This window comes from Lethenteron reissneri, chromosome 69 (genome assembly GCF_015708825.2).
Source record: "Lethenteron reissneri isolate LAM-NWPU_2019-01 chromosome 69, ASM1570882v1, whole genome shotgun sequence".
Taxonomy (NCBI): Eukaryota; Metazoa; Chordata; class Hyperoartia; order Petromyzontiformes; family Petromyzontidae; genus Lethenteron; species Lethenteron reissneri.
Window position 1 is genome coordinate 1878268 of NC_083847.1, and position 24061 is coordinate 1902328.

The 24061-nt window shown below is 49.3% G+C and overlaps 1 protein-coding gene across 3 annotated transcripts; it reads left to right on the forward strand.

Moving 5' to 3' along the window:
* The first annotated feature begins 296 nt into the window (after positions 1-296).
* On the forward strand, positions 297-23623 carry LOC133360848 (interferon regulatory factor 5-like). Of its 3 annotated transcripts, none has more exons than XM_061579751.1 (9): positions 297-2772; positions 4990-5164; positions 8200-8286; positions 11121-11171; positions 12188-12318; positions 15293-15439; positions 17422-17584; positions 18231-18358; positions 19093-19608. In XM_061579751.1, the coding sequence occupies exons 1-9, from the start codon at positions 2617-2619 to the stop codon at positions 19105-19107; spliced, it is 1053 nt and encodes a 350-aa protein (XP_061435735.1). In that variant the 5' UTR covers positions 297-2616; the 3' UTR covers positions 19108-19608. The 3 variants fall into 3 exon arrangements, with proteins under 3 accessions (XP_061435735.1, XP_061435734.1, XP_061435733.1); XM_061579750.1 differs by having other exon boundaries at positions 300-2772; positions 4990-5152; positions 19443-23623; XM_061579749.1 differs by having other exon boundaries at positions 301-2772; positions 19443-23623.
* The last annotated feature ends 438 nt before the right edge of the window (positions 23624-24061 follow it).

Genomic DNA, 24061 nt, shown 5'->3' on the forward strand with positions numbered 1-24061 from the left:
TGTTGAAGTTCTGTGAAAACTAGTTACTATAGCCGAGACTAATTAGAGAATCTATCGAAATTGAGAGAAATAAAACATATTTTAACCATTCGGATAGCTACAGACTTAGTGCTGCTTGGAAGCGAATCATCAAATAATACCTGTGTAGTGTAGTAGAACGACACTACTACTGTGCTGGCTCGGTATGGGGGCTGTAGGCGGGTGTCACGGGGGTCGTGTCGGGCCGTGACACTCTGCGTGAACCCAACAGGACACGTGACCGGATTAAGGGGGGGGGGTAGGGGCCCCAGGGAGGTCACGTGGTTGGGGTTCAGGCCTTCCCGAAGGATCGGGAAGGGGCGTGGACGGAGAGCGGGGCTGGTTTGGGCTGTTCTGCTGCTGGGTCAACTCTGGGATGAAGCTCTCCGGTCTCCGCCAGTGGACCAAGCAGCGTGTTGGGCTGTCCTGGTCCATTGATGTAGTACCCCCGTGTGTTAGCTAAGTTAGGGACGGTGGCTACCCCCTTAAGTCGTGATGTTAAGTGTTACCTGTTGTGTTAGCTAATAAATAGTTCTGCCTCCAAAGTCCAGTGTGCGCCTGAATGTAACCCACTACACATGGTTTAAATGTATGCCTATACATCAATGGGGATTACCTGTACACAGAAAATAACAGGTACCACTATTTTATTGCACGTAAACGACAGGAGGTGCGTTGATAACCATATGAATAGCCCAACCCTCAATGGATACCCATTCACATTTATATGCATTAATTAATCCGCCCCTTCGCACAAGAAGGGCTCACAAGTGACATATAGGAGGATTTCTCCACAAATCTGGCTGTCGCCTGATGAAGCTAGTTGTAATTACTGGCGAAACGTCGTACTCGGATTGTAAATGTGGCTTTGCTTTCCAACACAACTGGTGTGCTGTACTAGTGACGCATTGGCATGTTCTGTTTGTAACAAACCTTACCCATTGGCTGTGTGGGGTGGTGGCAGGTTTAACGATACATTTATATTCACGCGATCTAACCCAACAAACCTATATTATTTCTGATACTTATATAGGGTCGGACCTACCAAACTCACCGCTGAAGATCTATCTAAATGTTTAAACACCTGATTCTAATTACCCCCTTAATTGAGCTAATGCAACCAGGGGTTCACTTACTTTTTCACATACCCTGAACCTTCATTATTCATTGTTTAATTAATACGTTATTCTGTTTCAAAATACATGGAATTGGTTAATATAAACCCTGTTGGATATTTAATAAAAGGCCGGTTTTCATTCAAGAACACTTTTATGGTAAAACTATGGAAGTTCCATAATTATGATTGGGGTTCACAAACTTTTTCTCGGCACTGTAATTTGTATCACTGACTGCTTGGTTGCGTTTTACAGTTGCGTTTTAATTGTATGATTTGTACGTATTTATAATAGGCGTTTTTAGTTTATTTGTGTTTGCTTTTTTTGTTGTCCTCTGGTTTTTCCCCATGGATAGGGAGACAGCTTTGCGGATTGTACGGTCAGAATATCCGTTCATCCTGAGGGCTTGGTGTACGTGCTCCAGCTCACTGGCTAGGTGATGCTGGTCGGAGATGCAACGGGCCCTATGGTGTAGTGCTTTGATGAGGGAATTCTTCTGGGCTGGATGGTGGTGGGAGTCAGGCTTTAGATAGGCATCCGTGTGGGTGGCTTTCCTGTAGACAGTGTCCCAACGAGCCATCAGGTCTCTTCTCGATCGAAACATCCAGGAACGGTAGCTTGCCATCCTTTTCCACTTCCATGGTGAATTTGATGGATGGGTGTATGGAATTGATGTGGTCGAGAAATTGGTTCAGTGCTGGCAGGCCACGTGGCCAGATGACGAACGTGTCTTCCACGTATCTCTTCCACAAGGATGGGGCATAGGTGTTGATGTCTGGATGGCATCTGTCTCAAATTTCTCCATGAAAACATTCGCTACCTCTGGCGATAAGGGAGAACCCATTGGGGTACCCGCATTTTGTTTGTAGAATGTACCATTCCAGGTGAAGTAAGTGTTGGTAAGGCAGTGCCTTACCAAAGTTGGTACATCTAGATTCAGTCCCTGTTGGAAGAAGTATTGAATGATTGCAATGGTGTCAGGTACAGGTACCATGGTGAACAGGGAGACTACATCGAAACTGACAAGTAAATAATCTGGAGACAATGAGATGTCCTTGATTAGAGAAACTAAGTGAGCTGAGTTAAATACAGCTGAGGGGGTCTTGCCCATGAAAAAAACGTTTCTAGTTTTTAGTTAATAGTTTTCAGTGTTCAAGGCCCACACAGTGTGATTTGCCCCAGGTCCCACATCCTGCTTTGGACGGTGTTGCTTTCACAGCACACTTGCCCCGACAGTCTATTAAAGTCCATAATCAACGTTTTTGGGTTTAGATCGCGTTATTTATAAATGTGTCGTAACCCTCCACCACCCGACACGGCCAATCAGTAAAAAAGTGTCACGTTGACAAAAGACAATTAGTTCACTGCTTTAGCCCACCGGTGTGTTGAAGCGTGAAACCACAACAATTTACAATGTGAGTACTGTTAGACAGTCTATTAAAGGCTACACGGGGGGGGGATCTTTGTCTTTGTACCCACCGAGATGGCCGCTGGAGGGAAAACGTTGCTCTGGGATTGGCTAAGCAGCCTCGCGGACAGCGGCAGCTACGGCCTGAGCTGGGGAGACGCGGAGCGGACCAGCGTGCGGATCCCGTGGCACCCCACGTCGGCGATCCCGGACGGAGACTCCATCTTCAAGGTACAGACAGTCCTCGCACTTACGCACACACACCCGCACTTATGAACACCCGACTTACGAACGCCCGCCCTTAAGAACGCCTGCCCTTACGAACCAGCTTCCATGAACTACGCATTGTTTTACATCGACTTAAAACGCGAACTCGCACTTGCAAATTGAACCACGGGACTATCTTGTTTAGTGGAGCAATCCTCAGTGAAATTAGTGAGCAGCAGCGGAGGGCAGAGGAGCAATGCTCACAACAATGAGCAGAGCACCGGGTGGCTAAAACGCAGAGAGTTATCACAGTGGGGAGCACAGGTGATGCATCTTCCAGTCATCTCACTCAGTCAACCCATGGCACTTTGGTCTGTTCCGTGACCTCCTGCCAGTGGGCCTTCGACACTTCTCATGGTCTCAAAGTGCACCTAGCCTGGTACAAGCGCCGTGGTAACATGGCCACCACTTAGTGATGAACGAAAGTTATTATGTTACGTCGTAAATTCCTGTGTGAACGTTGTAAATTAGATACCTCCTGTACTCGCATCTGGTACCGGTTTTGTGTTGAACTTTATTACAATAGTGTAATGTGAAGATATATCCGGCTCACTGACGTATCACAACTCGTCATGATGATTGGCTCTGCCGGTCCTGGTCTATAGCCAATGGGGGGAAGCCTAGGGGCGTGGCCCTGACGTAATGGATAGGTGACAGCTGTAAGTAGAGGATTGGTTCTGCTGGCTTTGGCCACAGCCAATGGGGAGATGAATCAGGGGCGTGGTCCTGGGAGCCTACCAGGGAGTCTGGAATATTCCATGGAGGCTAACCAGGATTGGTGGAAACGTACCACGTGACCCGGGTATTAAATAGGGGTGGAGACGAACGACACGGGGTCAGAACTGGAACGAACGGAGGAGGAGGCCACGCGGGAGCGGGGCTCCAAGTTGCCACGTGGCAGCGCGTCTCTCTCTCTCTATTCCTCTCACGCTGCCTGTCAGTAGCGTGAAGGAGAGCTGTACTGAAAAGTGAATAAAAGACCGGATTCCAGAAGTCACCTCAACGACCTTTATTACAATAGTGTGCTCTACAGCAGCGGTCTCCAACCCCCGGGCCGCGGACCGGTGCCGGTCCGCGGCCTGTTAGGAACCGGGCCGCACAGCAGCAGGAGGTGAGTGGTGAGTCCGCACGTGGCCCGCCCCCATTGTTTTATTATTGACCACTTCCGTCCGCGCCTCTTTCCCCCACAAGCTCTAACTCCTAGTAGCCAACATGAGTAAAAACAAACGTTGCCAGAGAGCTTCTTTGAAAAGAGGGAAAAACCCAATGATGAACCTCCCCCCCCAGTCCATGAAATAAATTGACTTCCACGAAACCGGTTACGGTGCTGAAAATGGTGGGGACCGCTGCTCTACAGTATTGAGAATAGACCGAGGAGTGCTGACTGTGAAATAGGTCTGGGCTTGGTCTGTCGGAAAAAGTGGGTCGGTTAGGGTTGCCACTCAGCAATGCAAACACCCACCCACCCATACACTTACGCATTCACTCACCCATCCACCCCCTCACCAACCCACCCATTCACCCGCCCATCCACCCGCCCACTCACAAACCCACCCACTCACCCATTCACCCACCTACTAACTCATTCACCCACCCACTAACTCATGCACCCACCCACTAACTCATGCACCCACCCATCCACCCACTCACCTATTCACTCACCCACCCACTCACCTATTCACTCACCCACCCATGCACCCACCTACCCATTAGCCCACTCACTCACCCACTCACCCAATAATTCACTAATCTACTCATCCACCCAACCACGTATCCATTCACCCACCCACTCACCCACCCACCCAGCTACTCACCTATTCATCCACTCACCCCATTCACTCACCTGTCCATTCACCCATTAATTTACCTATCCACCCACTCTCCTATCCACTCACCTACCCATTCGCCCACCCATTAGCCCACTCACTCACTCATTCACCCACTCACCCACCCATCCACTTATCCATTCACCCACCCACTCAACCTCTCACTCACCCATTTACCCACCAACTCACCCATTCACCCACCCACCCACTCACCTATTCACTGACCCTCCTATTCACCCGCCCACCCACTCACCCATTGACCCACTCACCCATTGGGCCACCCACCCACTCACCTATTCACCCACCCACTCACCCACCCACCCACTCACCCATCCACCCACCCCTTCCCCCGCAGGGCTACGCGGTGCTGCGCTGCCGCGACGGCTTGACGTCGCCCAGCACATGGAGGCAGTCCCTGCGCTGCGCCCTGCGCAGCACTCTGCACTGCATCTGCAACGGGGCCGACCTCAACCCGCCACAGCCATTCCGCATCTACGCGCGGCTCGAACGGCACCCACGTGAGTCCCCAGGTGAGTTGAGTAAGGGTCTCCAGGTGAGGTAAGGGTCCCCGGGTGAGTCAGGTAAGGGTCGCCAGGCGAGGTAAGGCTCGCCAGGTGAGGTAAGGGTCTCCAGGTGAGGTAAGGGTCTCCAGGTGAGTCAGGTAAGGGTCCCCAGGTGAGTCAGGTAAGAGTCTCCGGGTGAGTTTGGTAAGAGGGTAAGAGTGCCACGGTGGCAAGGAGATGTTAACTACCTCGCCTGGTATACAGGAGATCATGGTTTCAATTCCGACCCTGTCGGCTGCTGCTGTATATTTGTAGTTTGCGTGTGTCTCTCCTCGTGGTCACGTGGATCTTTCTCCGGGTCCTCCGGTTTGTCCCCCCACATGTAGAACGAGCGTCACCACGTGTTTAAGAGTTATTTGGCTGCTGCTAAAAATATCCGCCGATGATGATAAGCTCAGTCACTTCGTTGACGCCGGTATCATTTGTGTTGGCCAGGTCGCTTCTAAAATAAGAGCCACAAAACAAATTGTTGGGTTCATAGTTTACAGTCGGCGTGAGTGAGTCCGCTCCTCGCCGTCCCCATCTCATTCCTGCCAACCACGTTCAGGGGGCCCGTCGATCCCGCGTACAACAGTTGACACATTTTATTTTTATTTTACCAGGTTGTAAGGCCCCCACTGAGCTGCTACGTAGTGTCTCTTATTTCAGAATCGACCTGGCCAACACAAATGATAGGTCAACGAAGTTGGTGGCTTATCATCGTCATCATCATTCGTAGCAGGCAAATACTCTGAACGCATGTCGATGTTGATTCTCAAACCGGAGGACCCGGAAAAAAATCCACACGACCACGGGGAGAGAGAACATTCAAACTCCAAATATACAGCTGGCGGTAAGGGTCAGTAGTGAACCCGCACCCTCCTGTATACCAGACGAGGTGGTCAGCATCTCCTAGCCACCGTGGCGCTTACACCGGGTGCTTGACTGACACCAGTCAGAGCCATCCCCTGGGGTACGACTAATCGGGGTGACTGCCCCGGGCCCCGCAATTTGGGTGGGGGGGGGGGCACAGTGGGATTTGCCCCAGGCCCTGCACCTCCCTATAGAAGACCCTACACAGAGATACGGGGACACGGGGACACGGAGATACGGGCATATGGAGCGATGGGGATACGGGGATATGGAGATACAGGAACACATTAACAGGAACAGAGACAAAGCCACGCGTTTTGTGTGAGTTATGCACATGTTTCACGTTGCATATCGGTGTTTTGTGCGAGTTAAACGTTCAATGTTAAAGCCTTCTATAGGGCTCAACGTTAAATGCTCCCGTAGGGTTAAACATTAAAGGCTCCCACTTGGTTCAACGTTAAAGACTCCCATTGGGTTCAAGGTTAAAGTCTTCGTGAGTGTTCAACCTTAAAGGCTGCCATAGGGTTCCATGTTAAAGGCTCCCATCGGGTTCAATGTTCAAGGCACTTTATTTGTTCACCATACATTCAAAGTATGTTGCACCTGTAAAGCGCCCTTACAGTGGAACAGCCTGCAATGCGACAGTGGACACACATCCACGCAGAGCAAACACGACCTGACACGAACACAAACACTGCAGGTCTGTGGCACCTGACCAGAGTAGTGTGCGTTTCTACAATGCCTATATTGTATAACAACAAGTACAAGAAACAAAGATCACCCATACAACCTTTAACCAGGCTGCTGGAGCAAGTCCTGTTGCTCGAACGTGCTCCCTGGACAGAAGCTCACTTCTTCACTCTGCTGTCCCGATATGGACTGCCTCCCGAAACACTGTCAGTTAAATCACCAATTCTGGTCTCAAGGCCTTCAAATGCCGAGCACACACACATGGCAAATCTCCTAACTTCACCACACTCCTTGTAGGGACTGAGTCTTTGAGCTGCAGTGAATCAATGATTATGCCGATTAGATCGTACGAATGTACGATCTAATCGGCATAAGTACTCTCCAACTCACCGGTGTGCTGTACTAGTAACGAATTGGCAGGTTCTGTTCATGTGACAACCCTTACTAGTTGGCTGTGTCGGATGGTGGCGGGTTGTAATGACACTTATATATTTACTCGATTTAACCCAAAAAAAAGCCTCTATTATAGATGGGGATTAGTCTACACTTTGCCGTAACCGCCTTGTCCAGGCGGAGCCAAGGTACGGCTCTTCCTCGATGCCCACGGAAAGGGAGTTTCACGACCCAACTCTACCGGTGATCTACCAACCCTTGCTTCTGACACCACAGCGCTGCAGTACGGGCGGGCAGCCCCGTGCAGCGAAGCCACCACCACTGCCCAGCTGGCAGAGGGGATAAGGGACCGTCCATAAATGACATCGCAATTTTGGACGATTTTTTACCCCCCCCCCTTCGTCACACGGCGTCACAACAAGTCAGACCCCCCCTCAAATATGACGTCACAAAGCTCTGCCCCCCCCCCCCCCAAAAAAAAAACTTGCTTCAAATCGCTTTAAACTATTGTATTGTCATTGTAGTGCATATTTAATGTGGCGCTGCACTCTGATGTTGTAGGAGAAAACATTTATTACAAAGTCTATTTAATTAAGTAGAACGTGTTGTCTATATTTATTTAAAGTTGCGCATTTTGATGTGAGGTCACATTTCTCAAACCCCCCCGCCCCTCGTCACACATCGTCACAAATGTCTGACCCCCCCCCCCCCCCCCAGGTGCGTGACGTCATTTATGGACGGCCCCTAATGCACTGATGGGTGGGGGACTGTGTCATCACCACGGCGGTGATGGTGCCCACATGTTGTATATCTGTGTCTGGCTGGGAGGGGTGGCGAGTCTCATTCCCGCTCAACCACCAACACCACCAGTGACGATTGTCTGAACCGGTACCTGGCACCTCCGCTAGGTCGACTCGGCCTCAAATGAGTACGGCGGTGTGGTGCGTAGCGAACATCGCCAACCGGGGAGACAAAGGCGGACGTGTGTGTGACTTGCCTCGACGGTGTGTTAAAGTCTATGGGGGGGGGGGATCGTTGTCTCTGTTGTGTGTGTCTGTCTGGCGCAGCCCCGATTTTCCCAGCCCCTCCGGACCCCGACGACGTCGCCGTGACGGTGCCGATGAAGACCGCCGAGGGTCACAAGCTGGAGCAAGGTGAGAGCAGCGACGTCCCCGGGTTTTGATTTCAAGTCTGGAATTGACGGCTCGGTTAGCAGCCGGGATGGAGGTGGTGGTGCAGCCGTGTTTGGTTAATGCAGACTCGATGCCTTGTATTTAATGGGTGTCTCTGTGGTGTTTCAACATCTTAACACCGCCTGTGTTTACGCCAGAGAGGGTAAAGCCTCTGTCATTCAATGCCTTGATACGATGTGTATGTTGAGATATTTCACACCGTATATAGGTGCGGGGGAAGGACAACAAACTAAACGCACAAAGCAGTTTTCAAGAAAATCGTTTTTTAAATCGAGATGATTTAAAAGTGCATAGCTCCAGCGACTTCGTAATAACGTCTGGAAGAGCGTTCCAGACGGCCGCAGGAGCGCATCTGAGAGCGCTGTGCGATGCGCTGACCGCCATCTTTGTTCAATTGTTTGCCAAAAGCCGCTGCTGCTGTTGCTGCTGCGAGGATGTCCGGAGTTTTCACGTGGTGATGGTTTACGTAGCTGCTTGACGAGATCATCGAGGCTATTGTGGTTTATTTGCGGCAAGCACTTGGTTGTTGTTGTGTCACGAGTGCGACGTGACAATGGCGATCGTTCGGAAAGCCGGAAGCCAACGAAAAACGGGGGTCCCGTGGATTTTGAAAGTTGAAACCACTGACGGTGAGGCCTCCATTAACGTTGGTGCATGCATACCCTGGTTAAACGCGACGTCAGACGACGCGGGGCGAATGATATTTAACCACCGTTTGATACGCTTCCTGGGGGGTAATTTTCGGGTCAAAAATTCGAGGAACCGCTATTGCACGAGTTATAGCCGTGGAGATTTAATTTAATAGAGAAGGCAGCACAACATCGATGTGGCACAGTGTGGTGATGTAGTGCAGCGTCCATTGTGGCAATATAGTACAGTGACCCGGTATGGCAGTGTAGTAGAGTATCGAGTACAGATAGTCCCCGACTTACGATATTTCTATTTTACGATGGCGATAGCAATACGGCAAAATTGTAAAATATTTGAAATTTCGCGCGGCAGGCAAACGCAGCAGCGTACGAATCTTGGTGAGTACAGTACAATATGATACGTTATGATACGTTCAATGCATGTATGATACGTAGCTTTAGCGATGTCATTTTCGGGCTACCACGATACGATACGTTCAATGCATGTTAAAAGTTTTTATAGCAGATAGGATTGTTTCCTGAAAAAAAATTCTATTAAATTGCAGTTCATATAGGTAGGCTAAGAATATACCTTGTTTTTTTTTACTTTGCATTTTACTGTGCAATACAGTATTGTAATTAATACTTACTTATAGTATATAGTTTATACAGTACGGTACTGTAAATTGCTCTGTTTTGCTAAATTATCACCATTCTGTAAGCCTCCTGGGCAGGCTAGGTCATCTTCGACTTACGATATTTTTGACTTACGATGGGGTCGTCGTAACGCATCTCCATCGTAAGTAGAGGACTACCTGTATAACGATGTAGTACGTACGGTCTGCAGTATGGCGATGTAGTGCAGTGTTTATACGTGAGCGCCCGCTCTGGGGTGATGTGGCGAAGAGGAGCATCGTCTCGTTGTACGCTGCCCAAGCTCCTGCATTCTCGTCTTTGTTTATTTTTTTCAAAACGTTCTAGCGAATCGATGCATTTTTAATCGAATTACGTTCCCTAAATTGGCTGGCGACATTATAGCGGGCGGCTAAAGCACAGCAAGTTGGCACAGTAGGGGGCACAGGTGGGGCATCAGCCAGTCGTCTCAGTCGGTCAACCTGTGGCACCTGGGTCTGCCCCGTGACCTCCTGCCATCGGGCGTTTTACACTTCACGTGGCCTCAAGGTGCACATGGCCTGGCACAAGCATCGTGGTGACGTCACCGCCACTTAGTGGCGAATGGCGGTTGTTATTGTTGTTGTATGTGTCCGGCTGGGAGCAGTGGCGCAGTGGTTAGCACGCTGTGCTATGAACACGGCGACCCAGGTTTGTTTCCCGCTCAGAGCCACCAACAACAACACCAGTGACGATTATCTGAACCTGTGTGAAGGTGCAGTAATCGCCACTTGGGAGACAAAAGCGGACGGGTGTGGTGGTGGCCACCCACCCCTTCATGTAACGTGCCAGCCAGCTATAGGTTCTTCTCGCTAACCGCAGGGTTTTAAGGCTATACGGGGGATGTTTGTCTTGATAATAGGGATTTCCCCTTTCTGGCAATAAAACAGTTGTGTTAAGATGTTAAAACACCAAACTGAAACCTTTTGCAAGGAATCGTGTCTGCATTAACCACAATACTTGTGGTGAACATGCAAACAAAAAAACATGCCCTGACAGTATATGGTGCATTGTCTTTGAAACTGATTGGGCCACACCAGAGACAGCTTTCTTTAGAACCTCGTCTCAAACGGTGTTAGACCAGAGGACGCCTGAAGGCGAACAGCACAAAGACAGCGCACTATCAGGGCATTGAGAGCTCGGGGTGAGCAGCTACATCATGAGACCTCCTTTGCCAGTATTAAATTATGATAATAGGGACCTTGAACTTTTAAAACAGTCTGCCTCAGCAGCAGACTATGCTTTCCCACCTGATGACGGATGCTTGTGTTGCGCCCGAAACGTCGTGAATTATTTTATTTAAATTTATACCTACGTGACTTTACCGAAAGAACCAAAGATGATTCCTTGCAAAGGTTTCAGTTTGGTGTTTTAACATCTTAACACAACTGTTTTATTGCCGGAAAGGGGAAACCCTTATTATCATAATTTAATGTTGGCAAAGGAGGTCTCATGATGATGTTTGTCTTTGTTGTGCGTGTCCGACTGGTGCAGCCCCGACTTTCCTGGCCTCTCCGAGCCCTGAAAATGTGGCCATGGATAAAGGTGAGCAGGGGAAGGTCCTGGGTTTGATTTCAAGTTTGGAATTGAAAGCTGGGATAGCAGCCGGGAGGGAGGTGGTGGCACAGCGGTGTGGTGAATGCAGACTTGATATCTTGTAATAGGTGTCTATTTGGCGTTTAACAATATTAACACTTCCTGTATTTACGCCGGAAAGGGTAAAGCCTCTATTTATCATTCAATACCTTGATACTGTATATATGTAATGTTGAACTCTTTCGCACCGTACGTAGCCAATCGTGCTAATTGGAGGTGCGGGGAAAGGACAACAAACTAAACGCACGAAGCAGTTTTCAAGAAAATTGTTTTTAAAATCGAGATGATTTAAAAGTTGCATAGCTCCAGTGACTTCCTAACATCGTCTGGAAGAACATTCCAGATGGCTGCAGAAGCGCCGTGCGATGCGGTGACTGCTTTGTTAGCCAAAAGCTGCTGCTGCTGCGAGGATGACCGGAGTTTCGCTTGGTGATGGTTTATAGAGCTCATTGATGAGGTCAGCGAGGTATTGTGGTTCATTTGTGGCAAGCACTTTGTTGCGTGTAATGAGTGCGACCTTGAACATTGAACGACCCATTGGGAGCCTTTAGCATCGAACTCCATGGGAGCCCTTAACATCGAACACCATAGGGGCCTTCAATATTGAATACAATGGGAGTCTATAACATTGAATGCCATGGGAGCCTTTAACCTTGAACTCCATGGGAGCCTTTAACATCGAACACCATAGGGGCCTTCAATATTGAATATAATGGGAGTCTTTAACATTGAACGCCATGGGAATCTTTAACATTGAACGCCATCGGAGCCTTTATAGTTGAACGACTTCAAACTAAATTGGAAGTATTTTATCTGACACCATGACTTGAAAGCACGGGGCCCGGGGCAGTTGCCCCAATGATTCACCGTGCACCGTAGGCGACGGCTCTGAGTAGCAGCCTCCCTCGTTCGCTCTCTCCCCTCCCCCTCCCTCCCCCCCCACCCCCACCCCTTGCTCGCCGCAGCCAGCGCCCTGCGGCTGACGGTCACTTACCGGGGCCTCCTGGCGCTCAGCCAAACCGTGGGCCCTGGGTCGATGGCCTGCGACTCCACCTACGGCTGCCTCCTCTTCCACGGCGCCTTGGACCGGGGGGAGGTCCGTGTTGGCGCTGCCTGTGACAGTTGATCAGCGTTGGGGCGGCCACGGTGGCGGCTAGGAGATGTTAACTATCTCGCCTGGTGTGCAGGAGGTCGTGGGTTTGATCCCGACCCTGACGCGTGCTGCTGTATATTTGGAGTTTGCGTGTCTCTCTCTATCCCCGTGGTCGCGTGGATTTTTCTCCGGTCCTCCGGTTTTTTTTCTCCACATTTAGAATCAACATGCGCATATTTGGCTGCTATACATTTCCACGTGATAAGCCACTTCCATACTCTTTGATTCTTTCGGTGAAGTCACGTAACGTATAAAACGAAATAAATTAAATCACCACGTTTCGGGCGCAACACAAGCGTCCGTCATCAGGTGGGACAACCACAGCAAGAAACAATTGCTGAAGTGGGCAGAAGGGCTGCTGTAACAGGAGGCTATATATATTGATATAATTTAGATTGATATAAGCCACTTCGTTGAGCTATGACGTGTGGCCAGGTCACTTCTTTAAAAGAGCTACATTTCGATTTAAAGCTTTCGTGTCTGCAGGGATTCATCTTCTTGGTTCTTTCGGTAAAGTCACGTAGAACCTGGTCTTCACCTGATGACGGCTGCTTGCATTGTGGCCGAAACGTCGTGAGAATTATTTTATGTTTTATTTTATTATTTTTATTGTTTCCATTCTATGTGAATTTACCGAAAGAACCAAGAAGAAGAGCTACATTGCTTAGTGGCCCTTACCTGGTAAAATATAAATAGTTTAGTTTAAATAAAATAAAAAATTGGGTAACTAAAATTAATATGGTGAATAGGGATGGGGTATAGGAAGGGCGGTGAGTGGGTACCGGAATTCCGGGGGTGCCTCGGGATGGAGGGAAGGGGATGGGTCAGGGAAAAGAGGTGGGGGTCTTGAGAGAGGAGCGGAAACTCGACAGGGAGGGTGCTCGCTTATTGTGGAGTGGAAGTTTGTTCCAGTGTGAGGGGGCAAGTAGGGATAAGGAGCGGGAACGGGATTGTGCACAAGTAGAAGGGGCAACGGCGAGGAGTAGGAGAGATTTAGAGCAGAGCGGGCGGCAGGGGACATAAAACGAGATGAAGGAAGCGAGATAAGGGGGGGAGAAGGCCATGACGAGTTGGTGAGGAGCTAAGGACGGAAGGAGCTGGTTGGGACAGAGGAGCGAGTGGCATTCGTTTTGTAAGAGAAGAAAAGGGCAAAGTCAGTAGCAGAGAGACAAGTGGAAAGGGCGGGGGAGGAGTTGGGGTGGGTGGGTGGAGAAGGTTATTAAGGGTAGAGAAGAGTAGGCGGGGATGAGAGGAAAGGGAGGGAAGGAGAGTGTGGAAGTAATTCTTATTCTTAGGTTTTTTCTGTTAAGTCACGTAGGTAAAAAACTTAAAATTAATAAAAGTAAAATAAAAAATCACGACGTTTCGGAGGCAACACAAGCTTCCGTCTTCAGGTGGAACCGTCACAGCCACGACAGCTTTTTTTTTACTTGATATTTACTTGATACAGCTGTCGTGGCTGTGACGGTTCCACCTGAAGACGGAAGCTTGTGTTGCCTCCGAAACGTCGTGATTTTTATTTTATTTTACTTTTATTGATTTAAATTTTAATTTTTTACATACGTGACTTTACCGAAAAAACCTAAGAATATGAATCCTTGCAGTCACGAAAGCTTCAAATCTAGAATTAATGGAAGTAATTCTGTTTGGTTCCTTCCAGCGATGATAGAAATGGCCGGAGTAGGGAGAGGTAACGGGAGAGGGAAGATCGGAGCGTACGTGAGCTCCCCACGTGCGCTCCGATTTGCGCAGAGAGCGTTTGCTCGATTGGATGCAGGGGGTTAGCCGGGGGGCTGTTGGGGGGCTTCGGACGGTGAGAGCGGTTGTGCAGGGGAGCAAAGAGGTTGAGTGAGGTGTTGATGGTGGAGTGTAAGGTGGCAGAGGCAGCGTCTGGGTGGGGGGGTTTGGGAAGGAAAAAAGAGGGCAAGGAAGGGAGAAAGGAGGAGTTCCGGGAGATTAGGGACGCGGAGTCTCTAGTGAGCGGAGTTTGTGGGAAAGAAAGTGGTGGGGTGGGATGGGGCTGGGTACGGTGATGGTGAGGGAGAGGAGGAAATGGTCCGAGGGAGGGCGGGGGTCGGCTACAATGGGGGAAGCCTCACAATCTGATGTAAAGATGATGTGGAGGGTGCTGCCAAAGAAGTGAGTAGAGGGCGAGGGAAGGAGACGAACGTCGAAGGAGTTAGCGAGGGGAAGGAGGGTCGAGGCAATGGAGGGAAGAGCAAGATCCAGATTGAAATTAGCTAGAAGAATAAAAGGGAGCGGGAGAGGGAGGAACAGTTTGGGTGGTCGAGGAAGAGGATCGAGGGAACGGGGGGACGATAGATAATGAGTCGACGTGGTGGAGCCCCAGGACCGGTTCAGATAATTCACTGGTCAACAAAAAAAATTCTCGCCTGGACTTTTGCAGCTGTTCTAGTCTAAGTTCAGGGTGCTGATTCCAAATCTGATCTCAGATTTGCTCTATCACATCTCATTTTTATGCTATCGGCATACCCCATTTTCATTGATTTTACCCGAAATAAACTCTGTCACTTATGATTGCATGTTGTTGCGAGTCAGTGACTGCTTTAGTGTTAAAATATGGTGCTGTATTTTTAGGATAATGTGTTTATAATATCATTTTATGTAGATATCCACATTTATTTAATATTTTTCTTCTGCAGTTTGTATTGAAAATGCAATATTTGATATCTCAAAAACCTGACGTGATAGACAAAAACTGATGCCAGATTTGGAATCAGCACCCCAAAATTACCTTAAAACCGTTGGAATACCTTATGCCAGAAAAAGTGTGTTGACCAGTGTAATTGTCACTGGTGTTGGCCATGAGCGGGAATCGAACCCGGGTCACTGGGTTTGTAGTGCAGCGTAGCGCTAACCACTACGACACCACTCCCCCACACACTTTTGCCCGCAGGTGAACAGAAACTTCCTGTCTTCGAAGGAGCCCCAACTGTTTCCCGTGATGCTGCCTCGGCCACCGCAAGGTGACTCCATGAGTGGCAGCGACCGCAGACAGGTGCAGGAGAGGCTGGAGCTCATGGAGAACGGGCTGCTGCTGGAGGTGAGGGGTGAGGACGCGCGAGGGTGTACACTGCTTATACACACCACGTGTGTGTTGGTACACGTGTGTGTTGGTACACGTGTGTGTTGGTATACGTGTGTGTGTGTGTACACTGCTTATACACACCACGTGTGTGTGTGTACACTGCTTATACACACCACGTGGTGTGTGTTTATACACTGCTTTTACACACGTGTGTATGTGTACACTTGTGTGTGTGTACACGTGTGTGTGTGTGTACACTGCTCATACACACCACGTGTGTGTGTGTTGGTACACGTGTGTGTGTGTTGGTATACGTGTGTGTGTTGGTATACGTGTGTGTGTTGGTATACGTATGTGTGTGTTGGTATACGTGTGTGTGTGTACACGTGTGTGTGTGTACACGTGCGTGTTGGTATACGTGTGTGTGTGTGTACACGGGTGTGTGTGTTGGTACACGTGTGTGTGTGTTGGTATACGTGTGTGTGTGTTGGTATACGTGTGTGTGTGTGTTGGTATACGTGTGTGTGGGTACATGTGTGTGTGGGTACACGTGTGTGTGGGTACACGTGTGTGTTGGTACACGTGTGTGTTGGTACACGTATGGGTGTGTGTACACGTGTGTGTTGGTACACGTGTGTGTTGGTACACGTGTGTGTGTGTGTACACGTGTGTGTTGGTACACGTGTGTGTGTGTGTGGGGAGCGGTAGTGTAGTAGTTAGCGCGCTGCGCTACGAACCTGGCCACCCGGGTTCGATTCCCACTCACGCCAGAATCGGTGACGATTATCTGAACCGGTCCTAGGCCTCCCCTAGGTCGACTCAGCCTCAAACGAGTACCTGGTGGCGGTGTTGAAACATCGTCACTAGGGAGACAAAGGCAGTCGGGCATGGTGCTGGCCACCCACCCCCTCGTGTACCCTTCCAGCCTTCATAGGTGCTCGCTAACAGCACTTGCCCCTACAGTGTGTTTAAGGCTACAGGGTGATCTTTGTTGTTTTGTTTGCATGTATGTGTTTTTCTATGCATATGTGTTTGTGTGTATATCCCCCGGCCCTGTCCTCAAGTGCTGGAGGGTTCATCCCAAGTTTTCTGTGGGAAGGTTGAACCCCAGTTTAACACGCAGTAGTAGCGGTAGGATTCTTTCGCGACCAATATCCACAAGAGTTTTTTTTTGGTGTAGATCGCGTAAATATTAATGTGCCGTTAAACCCGCCACCACCCCACACAGCCCAATCAGGAAAGGGTTGTCACGTAAACAAAACGTGGCCCATTATGTACGAGTCTGGCGCTAACCGGTTGTGCGTTGGAGTGTAAAGCCACTACAGCATTTACAACTCGAGTCCAGTACTGTGACGTTTCGCCGGTAATTACAACAACAACCACAACAACAACAACCACAACAATAACAACAACCACAACAACAACCAGCCTCGTGAACCCCCCAAGACTTCACCGCTTGGTGGTCGGGTCACTGGTGACGTTTACCATCGGTGATGTTTGCCATCAGCCGGGAGCCACGCCATCCAGATGTAGGAGACTGTCATCGGTTCGTCGGGGTTTGGAGCGTGTTCCAGGAGGGGCTGCAAGATTTCAGACATGCGCGTGGGTGATGTTGATGATGTTAATGTTGATTATGTTGATGATTATGTTGTTGATGATGTTGTTGATGATGATTTTGATGTTGATGATTATGATGTTGATGATTTTTAGGATGTTGATGATGTTGATAATGTTGTTGATGTTAATGATATTGATATTGTTGATGATGTTGTTGTTGATGATGTTGATATTGTTGATGATGTTGTTGTTGATGATGTTGATATTGTTGATGTTGATGATGATGTTGATGATTATGATGTTGATGATTTTTAGGATGTTGATCATGTTGTTGATGTTAATGATATTGTTGCTGATGTTGTTTATTTTGATGATGTTGTTGATGATGATTTTGATGATGATATTGATGACGTTGATGATGTTGACAATGTCGAGTGTAGGTAACTCCGCTGGGGATTTTCTGCACCCGTCTCTGCCGTTGCCGTGTCTACGTTTCTGGACCCGAGACCCAGAAGCCGCAGGGAGACCCCCAATCCCTGCCCAGGCCCAAGAGCTCTGGGAGCGCCCGGCAACTCATCTTTGACTTCAAAGAATTCCAACGAAGTGAGAGCGGAACGCACTCGCACACACACACAGATAAATACCCCCGTATAGCCTCAGCAGACTCTAGGGGCAAGCGCTGTGAGCGAGCACCTCTACGAAGGCCGGAACGGCACACGAGGGGGTGGGTGGCCAGCACCTCGCTCGACCGCCTTTGTCTCCCCAGTGGCGATGGTTTTACACACCACACCAGGTACTCGTTTGAGGCTGAGTCGACCTAGGGGAGGCCCAGGACCGCTTCAGATAGTCATCAGTGGTGTTAGCCGTGAGCGGGAATCGAACTCAGTTCCCCAGGTAAGTAGTGCAGCACGCCAACTGCCAGGGTACCACTACCCACAAGTACACACAAAGATCCCCCGTATAGCCTTCATAGATACTTGCCCTTAAGTTGGCAATTGAACTCGGGTCGCCAGGTTCGATTCCCAGGACCGGTTCAGCGATTATCTGAACCGGTCCTGCGCCTTGCCTAGGTCAACTCAGCCTCAAATGAGTACCTGGAGCGGTGTGTAGTAAACATCGCCACTGGGGAGACAAAGGCGGTCGGGCGTGGTGCTGGCCACCCCACCCCCTCGTGTGCCAAAGTGCCAGGCCTTCATAGGCGCTTGTTGGGGGGTGGGTAACTGTCTTTGTGGTTCTTACCGTCACGCAGAGATGCAGGACTACATCAGGACCCCCCTGGACAGCCTCGTGCACGCCCCCAGTCACGAGGTGACGCTCTGCATCGGCACAAAGTGGCCAGACGGCGAGGAAGTTCACAGGAAGCCCATCGCCGTGCGGGTATGGGCCCACGGGGCCACGCTCGTACTTGTGTGTCTGTGTGTGTGTTTGTGTGTACGTGTGTGTGTCTGTGTGTGTATCTGTGTGTGTGTCTGTATGTCTGTCTGTACGTGTGTACGTGTATGTGTGTGTCTGTGTGTACGTGTGTGTGTGTGTGTGTCTGTGTGTACATGTGTGTGTGTCTGTGTGTGTACGTGTGTGTGTCTGTGTGTACGTGTGTACGTGTGTGTGTCTGTGTGTACGTGTGTCTGTCTGTGTGTACGTGTGTGTGTGTCTGTCTGTGTGTACGTGTGTGTCTGTGTGTACGTGTCTGTGTGTGTGTCTGTGTGTGTACGTGTGTGTGTCTGTGTGTACATGTGTGTGTGTCTGTGTGTGTCTGTGTGCGGTAGTGTAGCGGTTAGCGCTACGCTGCGCTACCAACCTGGCGGACGATTATCTTAGGTCGACTCGGCGTTAAACCAGTACCTGGTGCAGTGTGTATACATCGCCACTGGGGAGACAAAGGCGACCGGGCGTGGTGCTGGCCACCCACCTCCTCGTGTGCCGTGCCGACCTTCAAAGTTGCTCGCTAGCAGCACTTGCCCCAAGAGTTTGTTCAGGCTACATGGAGGATCTTTATCTTCATCTTCATGCATGTGTACACGTGCGTACACATGTCTGTGTACATACGTATATGTTTCTATATGTATATATATGTTCGTGTGTATGTATATAACGTTTATTTATTTTCCCAGGTAAGGCCCACCTGAGCTACGTCGCTCTTTCTCAGAAGCGACCTGGCTCGACGAAGTGGCTCATCGTGGGAACATTTACAGCAGCCAAATACTCTAAACGCGTGTTCATTCTAAACATACAAACTCCAACTATACAGGCGTCTGTGGGTCGGGATCGAATCCACGATTTCCTGGATACGAGGCGAGGGAGTTAACATCTGATAGCCACCGTGGTGACGCTGGCCACCCACCGCCACCCTCTCGTGTGCCACAGTGCCGGCTTTCATAGGCGCTGCTGCTGCTATTGCTATAAACAGCCACTTTGTTAAGGCTTTAGTGGGGGGGTTGCCCTTTGTTCTCTGCTGTCTCAGGTGGAGCACTTGAGGTCGCACGCCATCGTCGACGGATTCAAGCACTTGGGCGTCTGCCCGCGAGACGCTCGCCCCGACTGCTCGGACCCCAACTCTGCCGACAGATTCCTGGATTTGCTCAAGAAACTCGAGCTGGGGAGCAGTGCCTATGACCAGCAGCAGCAGCAGTAGCCCCAGCAGTAGCCATAGCATCATTAGCCCCAGCAGCAGCACCAGCAGTAGTAGCAGCAGTAGCACCAGTAGCAGCAGCAAGAAAGTAATAATTATTTCCAGGGTGACAGCTGCATTGGTGATGCTAGCAACTCACAGCAAGATGGTCTCTGGGTTCGATTCTCGACTCTGCGTGGAGTTTGTATGATCTCCCCCTGTTCTACAGAGTGAGTGGAGTTTGTATTGTCTCGCCCTGTTCTACAGAGTGAGTGAGTGGAGTTTGTATTATCTCCCCCTGTTCTACAGAATGAGTGGAGTTTGTATGATCTCCCCCTGTTCTACAGAGTGAGTGAGTGGAGTTTGTATGACCTCCCCCTGTTCTACAGAGTGAATGGGTGGAGTTTGTATGACCTCCCCCTGTTCTACAGAGTGAGTGAGTGGAGTTTGTATTATCTCCCCTTGTTCTACAGAGTGAGTGGAGTTTGTATGATCTCCCCGTTCTACAGAGTGAGAGTGAGTGGAGTTTTTGTGATCTCCCCCTGTTCTACAGAGTGGAGTTTGTATTATCTCCCCCTGTTCTACAGAGTGAGTGAGTGGCGTTTGCGTGATCTCCCCCTGTTCTACAGAGTGAGTGGAGTTTGTATGATCTCCCCCTGTCCTACAGAGTGAGAGTGAGTGGAGTTTGTGTGATCTCCCCCTGTTCTACAGAGTGAGTGTAGTTTGTATTATCTCCCCCTGTTCTACAGAGTGAGTGGAGTTTGTATGATCTCCCCCTGTTCTACAGAGTGAGTGAGTGGAGTCTGTATGATCTCCCCCTGTTCTACAGAGTGGGTGAGTGGAGTTTGTATTATCTCCCCCTGTTCTGCAGAGTGAGTGAGTGAGTGGAGTTTGTATTATCTCCCCCTGTTCTACAGAGTGAGTGGGTGGAGTTTGTATGATCTCCCCCTGTTCTACAGAGTGAGTGGAGTTTGTATGACCTCCCCCTGTTCTACAGAGTCAGTGAGTGGAGTTTGTATTATTTCCCCCTGTTCTACAGAGTGAGTGGAGTTTATATTATCTCCCCCTGTTCTACAGAGTGAGTGGAGTTTGTATGATCTCCCCCTGTCCTACAGAGTGATAGTGAGTGGAGTTTGTATGATCTCCCCTTGTCCTACAGAGTGAGTGGAGTTTGTGTGATCTCCCCCTGTTCTACAGAGTGAGTGAGTGGAGTTTGTTTTATCTCCCCCTGTTCTAAAGAGTGAGTGGGTGGAGTTTGTATGATCTCCCCCTGTTCTACAGAGTGAGTGAAGTTTGTATGATTTACCCCTGTGCTACAGAGTGGAGTTTGTATGATCTCCCCCTGTTCTACAGAGTGAGTGAGTGGAGTTTGTATTATCTCCCCCTGTTCTACAGATTGAGTGAGTGGAGTTTGTTTTATCTCCCCCTGTTCTAAAGAGTGAGTGGGTGGAGTTTGTATGATCTCCCCCTGTTCTACAGAGTGAGTGAAGTTTGTATGATTTACCCCTGTGCTACAGAGTGGAGTTTGTATGATCTCCCCCTGTTCTACAGAGTAAATGATTGCGTGGAGTTCCTACACTTTGACATTAGAGAATGAGACTCTACACTGGGACATGACATCACGAGTCTCTACACTGGAACATGACAGCATTAGTCTCTACACTCTACACTGTGACATGGCATCATGAGTCTCTACACTGTGACATGGTATCATGAGTCCCTGTTGCCGTTTTCTAAGTAAAATGTAAAACGTGTTAATGATATCGTGTTTATGGTATCGTGTTTACACTATTATTAAATTGTATTTATAGTAACACCCCAATTTACGCCCTTCCGCTGTTCGTGATTTACCTCTAACGCACTCGACTTGCCGGTACCAAATCGCGTTTCACGTCCCCAGCCACCTCGCCATAACACACTCGAGATTTGCGAACTTTACCATCGAGACCCAACTTTGTGTAGTGACGCAGTTCGGAGACAGGAATTATTGGAGGCACCTTTATTCTTTGCACAATGGGGACTATACGCACCCTACGTGGGTGTACACTTTATATATTACACACACAACCGTCGATTGTCGGCGACACTATCGAGCTGTGACGGAGGCTTGTGTTGCGCCCGAAACGTCGTGATTACATTTTTTTTTGTATACCTACGTGACTTTACCGAAATAACCAAAGAGTTTGTGATTTTATTAGTTTACACTTGAACTTTATGGCGGGAACCCGGGGTCCCATAAGCCCCCGGCTCTCGCCTAAACTGCGTTGCTACGTCATTCTATGTCTGTTGAAGGCGAACAATACGGCAATCTATTCCTCTCGACTCGCTCTACAGTCTACACGATGTCCTAATCAAAGTTTCAAAGTTTTGTTTCTTCTACGCATTCGACCTCGCTGCGCTTGCATGACATAACAGAATGATCCGCGCCAGGTGGGTCGCGGCGTGTCTGTGCACGGTGGGATGGGGTCACCAAAAATATATCAATTACGATTTTTACTTCTGTTTATACAGGTAGGAACAACAGGTCCACACTGCCCACCAGGGATTATGTGTCTGTCTGTCGTGCAAAGCCACGCCCTCGATTTGTATTTCATAGAAGAGCGCTTCGGGCAGGCTCAGCGCCACGTGACGCGCCGCCCCACGCAGCTTGCGCCGCGTGACACGGATCGCACGAATGCGCCGTCCAACCAAGTTCCTACCTGCCCACTCCGAAGGAACGTGTTTGAACTCAGTCTGTTGTGTTTAGGGTCCCCGGGGTCCCGCCATAAGGTTCACTTGACCAAGGGCAAAAACAAATGGCGCGTTTTCGTCCGAAAGTTTCGTGTGTTGTATCTGTGTACTTTGTTGAAACGTAAACCCAACAGTTTGTCAGTTAAAAGCGTTGTAAGGATAGGCACGCGCAGATAGACAGACAAAAATGACGTTTATAGGTAAGATATACAACAATCCCTCGCCAAACGTGGAGGTTAGGTTCCTGTAAAATGTCACGGGAGGCAAATCCGCGGTTGTTGAAGTACACTAGTACAGGGCCCTAAGGGAAATACGGGGTTAGGGGAGCCACGGCCGCGGTCAGACTCGCCATAGCTTAACCAAGTTGCCTGTTTATTAACTAAACGCCGAATAAACTCCAGTACATTACACAATAAGGTAATAATACATATAAACTGTTGCATTAACTTCATGTACCTTTAATGTTAATGATGGTGATGACAATGAGATGATGGGGGAACGGCTGGCTATAAGGAGCCAGAGACACACCGCACTCACCTTCACCACTCACTTACCACGCTCTCGGCTCTACAATTGAGAGGACAAAATGAACGTGAATGCGCTTGCGACAGAGGTCGCAAACGGGTTTTGATTCCTTACCTGTACCCGGCTGCACCAGGGTCGCAAACGGGTACCCGTACCCATACCCGGCCGGGTATGGGTACCCGTACGCTACCCATACCCTACCCGAAATGAGTGACAAACGGTGACTCACCAGTGACTCACGGCCTACCCGTACCCGGCCGCACCAGGGTCGCAAACGGATAGCCGGGTATCGGGTAGGGTATCGGGTACCCGGTTGCGACCTCTGGCTTACGACGCGACGTGGTCTAACGCGCTGCGAGAATTCGAGTAGCAGTTCACGGTACAACGAGAACTGATGGTGGCAGCTGATCAGCTTCGCAGCGGCCACGGGGTGGCGCTGTGGCGCGGAAGGAGACCCACGGCTCCGCGAAATTAGTGGCAATGACGTCACGCAAAACAATGACGTCATGTCGCAACGCAATGACATGGTAAACGCGTCATGTGGCTTCCTTGACACCGCGTGCTTGCTTACCCATGGATACTCAAATTTCCCAACCGCGATTGGTTAATGGGTCCCCATTGGAACCTCATTTGCCAGTAAAAAATATGATAATTGTTTTTTTTACCCTTTTGTCTGGCAACAAAACGGACACCTTTTTTACAAGGAGTCATGTTTACATAGACCACAATACCTGCAGTCATAATGCAAACCAAAAAACATAACTCTGATAATGATATGCACTGTCCTTGAAGTTGATTGGTCCACACTCGAGACAGCTTTCCTTAGAGCCTAGTCGCAAATGGTGTTGGACCATGTGAAAAAAAGGTGTCAGTTTTGTTGCCAGATAAAAGGGTAAAAAAACGATCATATTTTTTTACTGGCAAATGAGGTTCCAATGGTGTAAATGCTTACCCCGAGCTCTCATACTCTGATGGTGCATTGTCTTTGAGTTGTGCGCCTTTTGGCGTCATCTGGTCCAACACCATGTGAGACTAGGCTCTAAGGAAAGCTCTCTCGGGTGTGGACCAATCAACTTCAAGGACAGTGCATACATTATCAGAGTTGTGTTTTTTGTTTGCATTATGACTGCAGGTATTGTGGTCTATGCAAACATGACTCCTCGTAAAAAAGGTGTCCGTTTTGTTGCCAGATAAATGGTTAATGGGTGTTCAAGTAA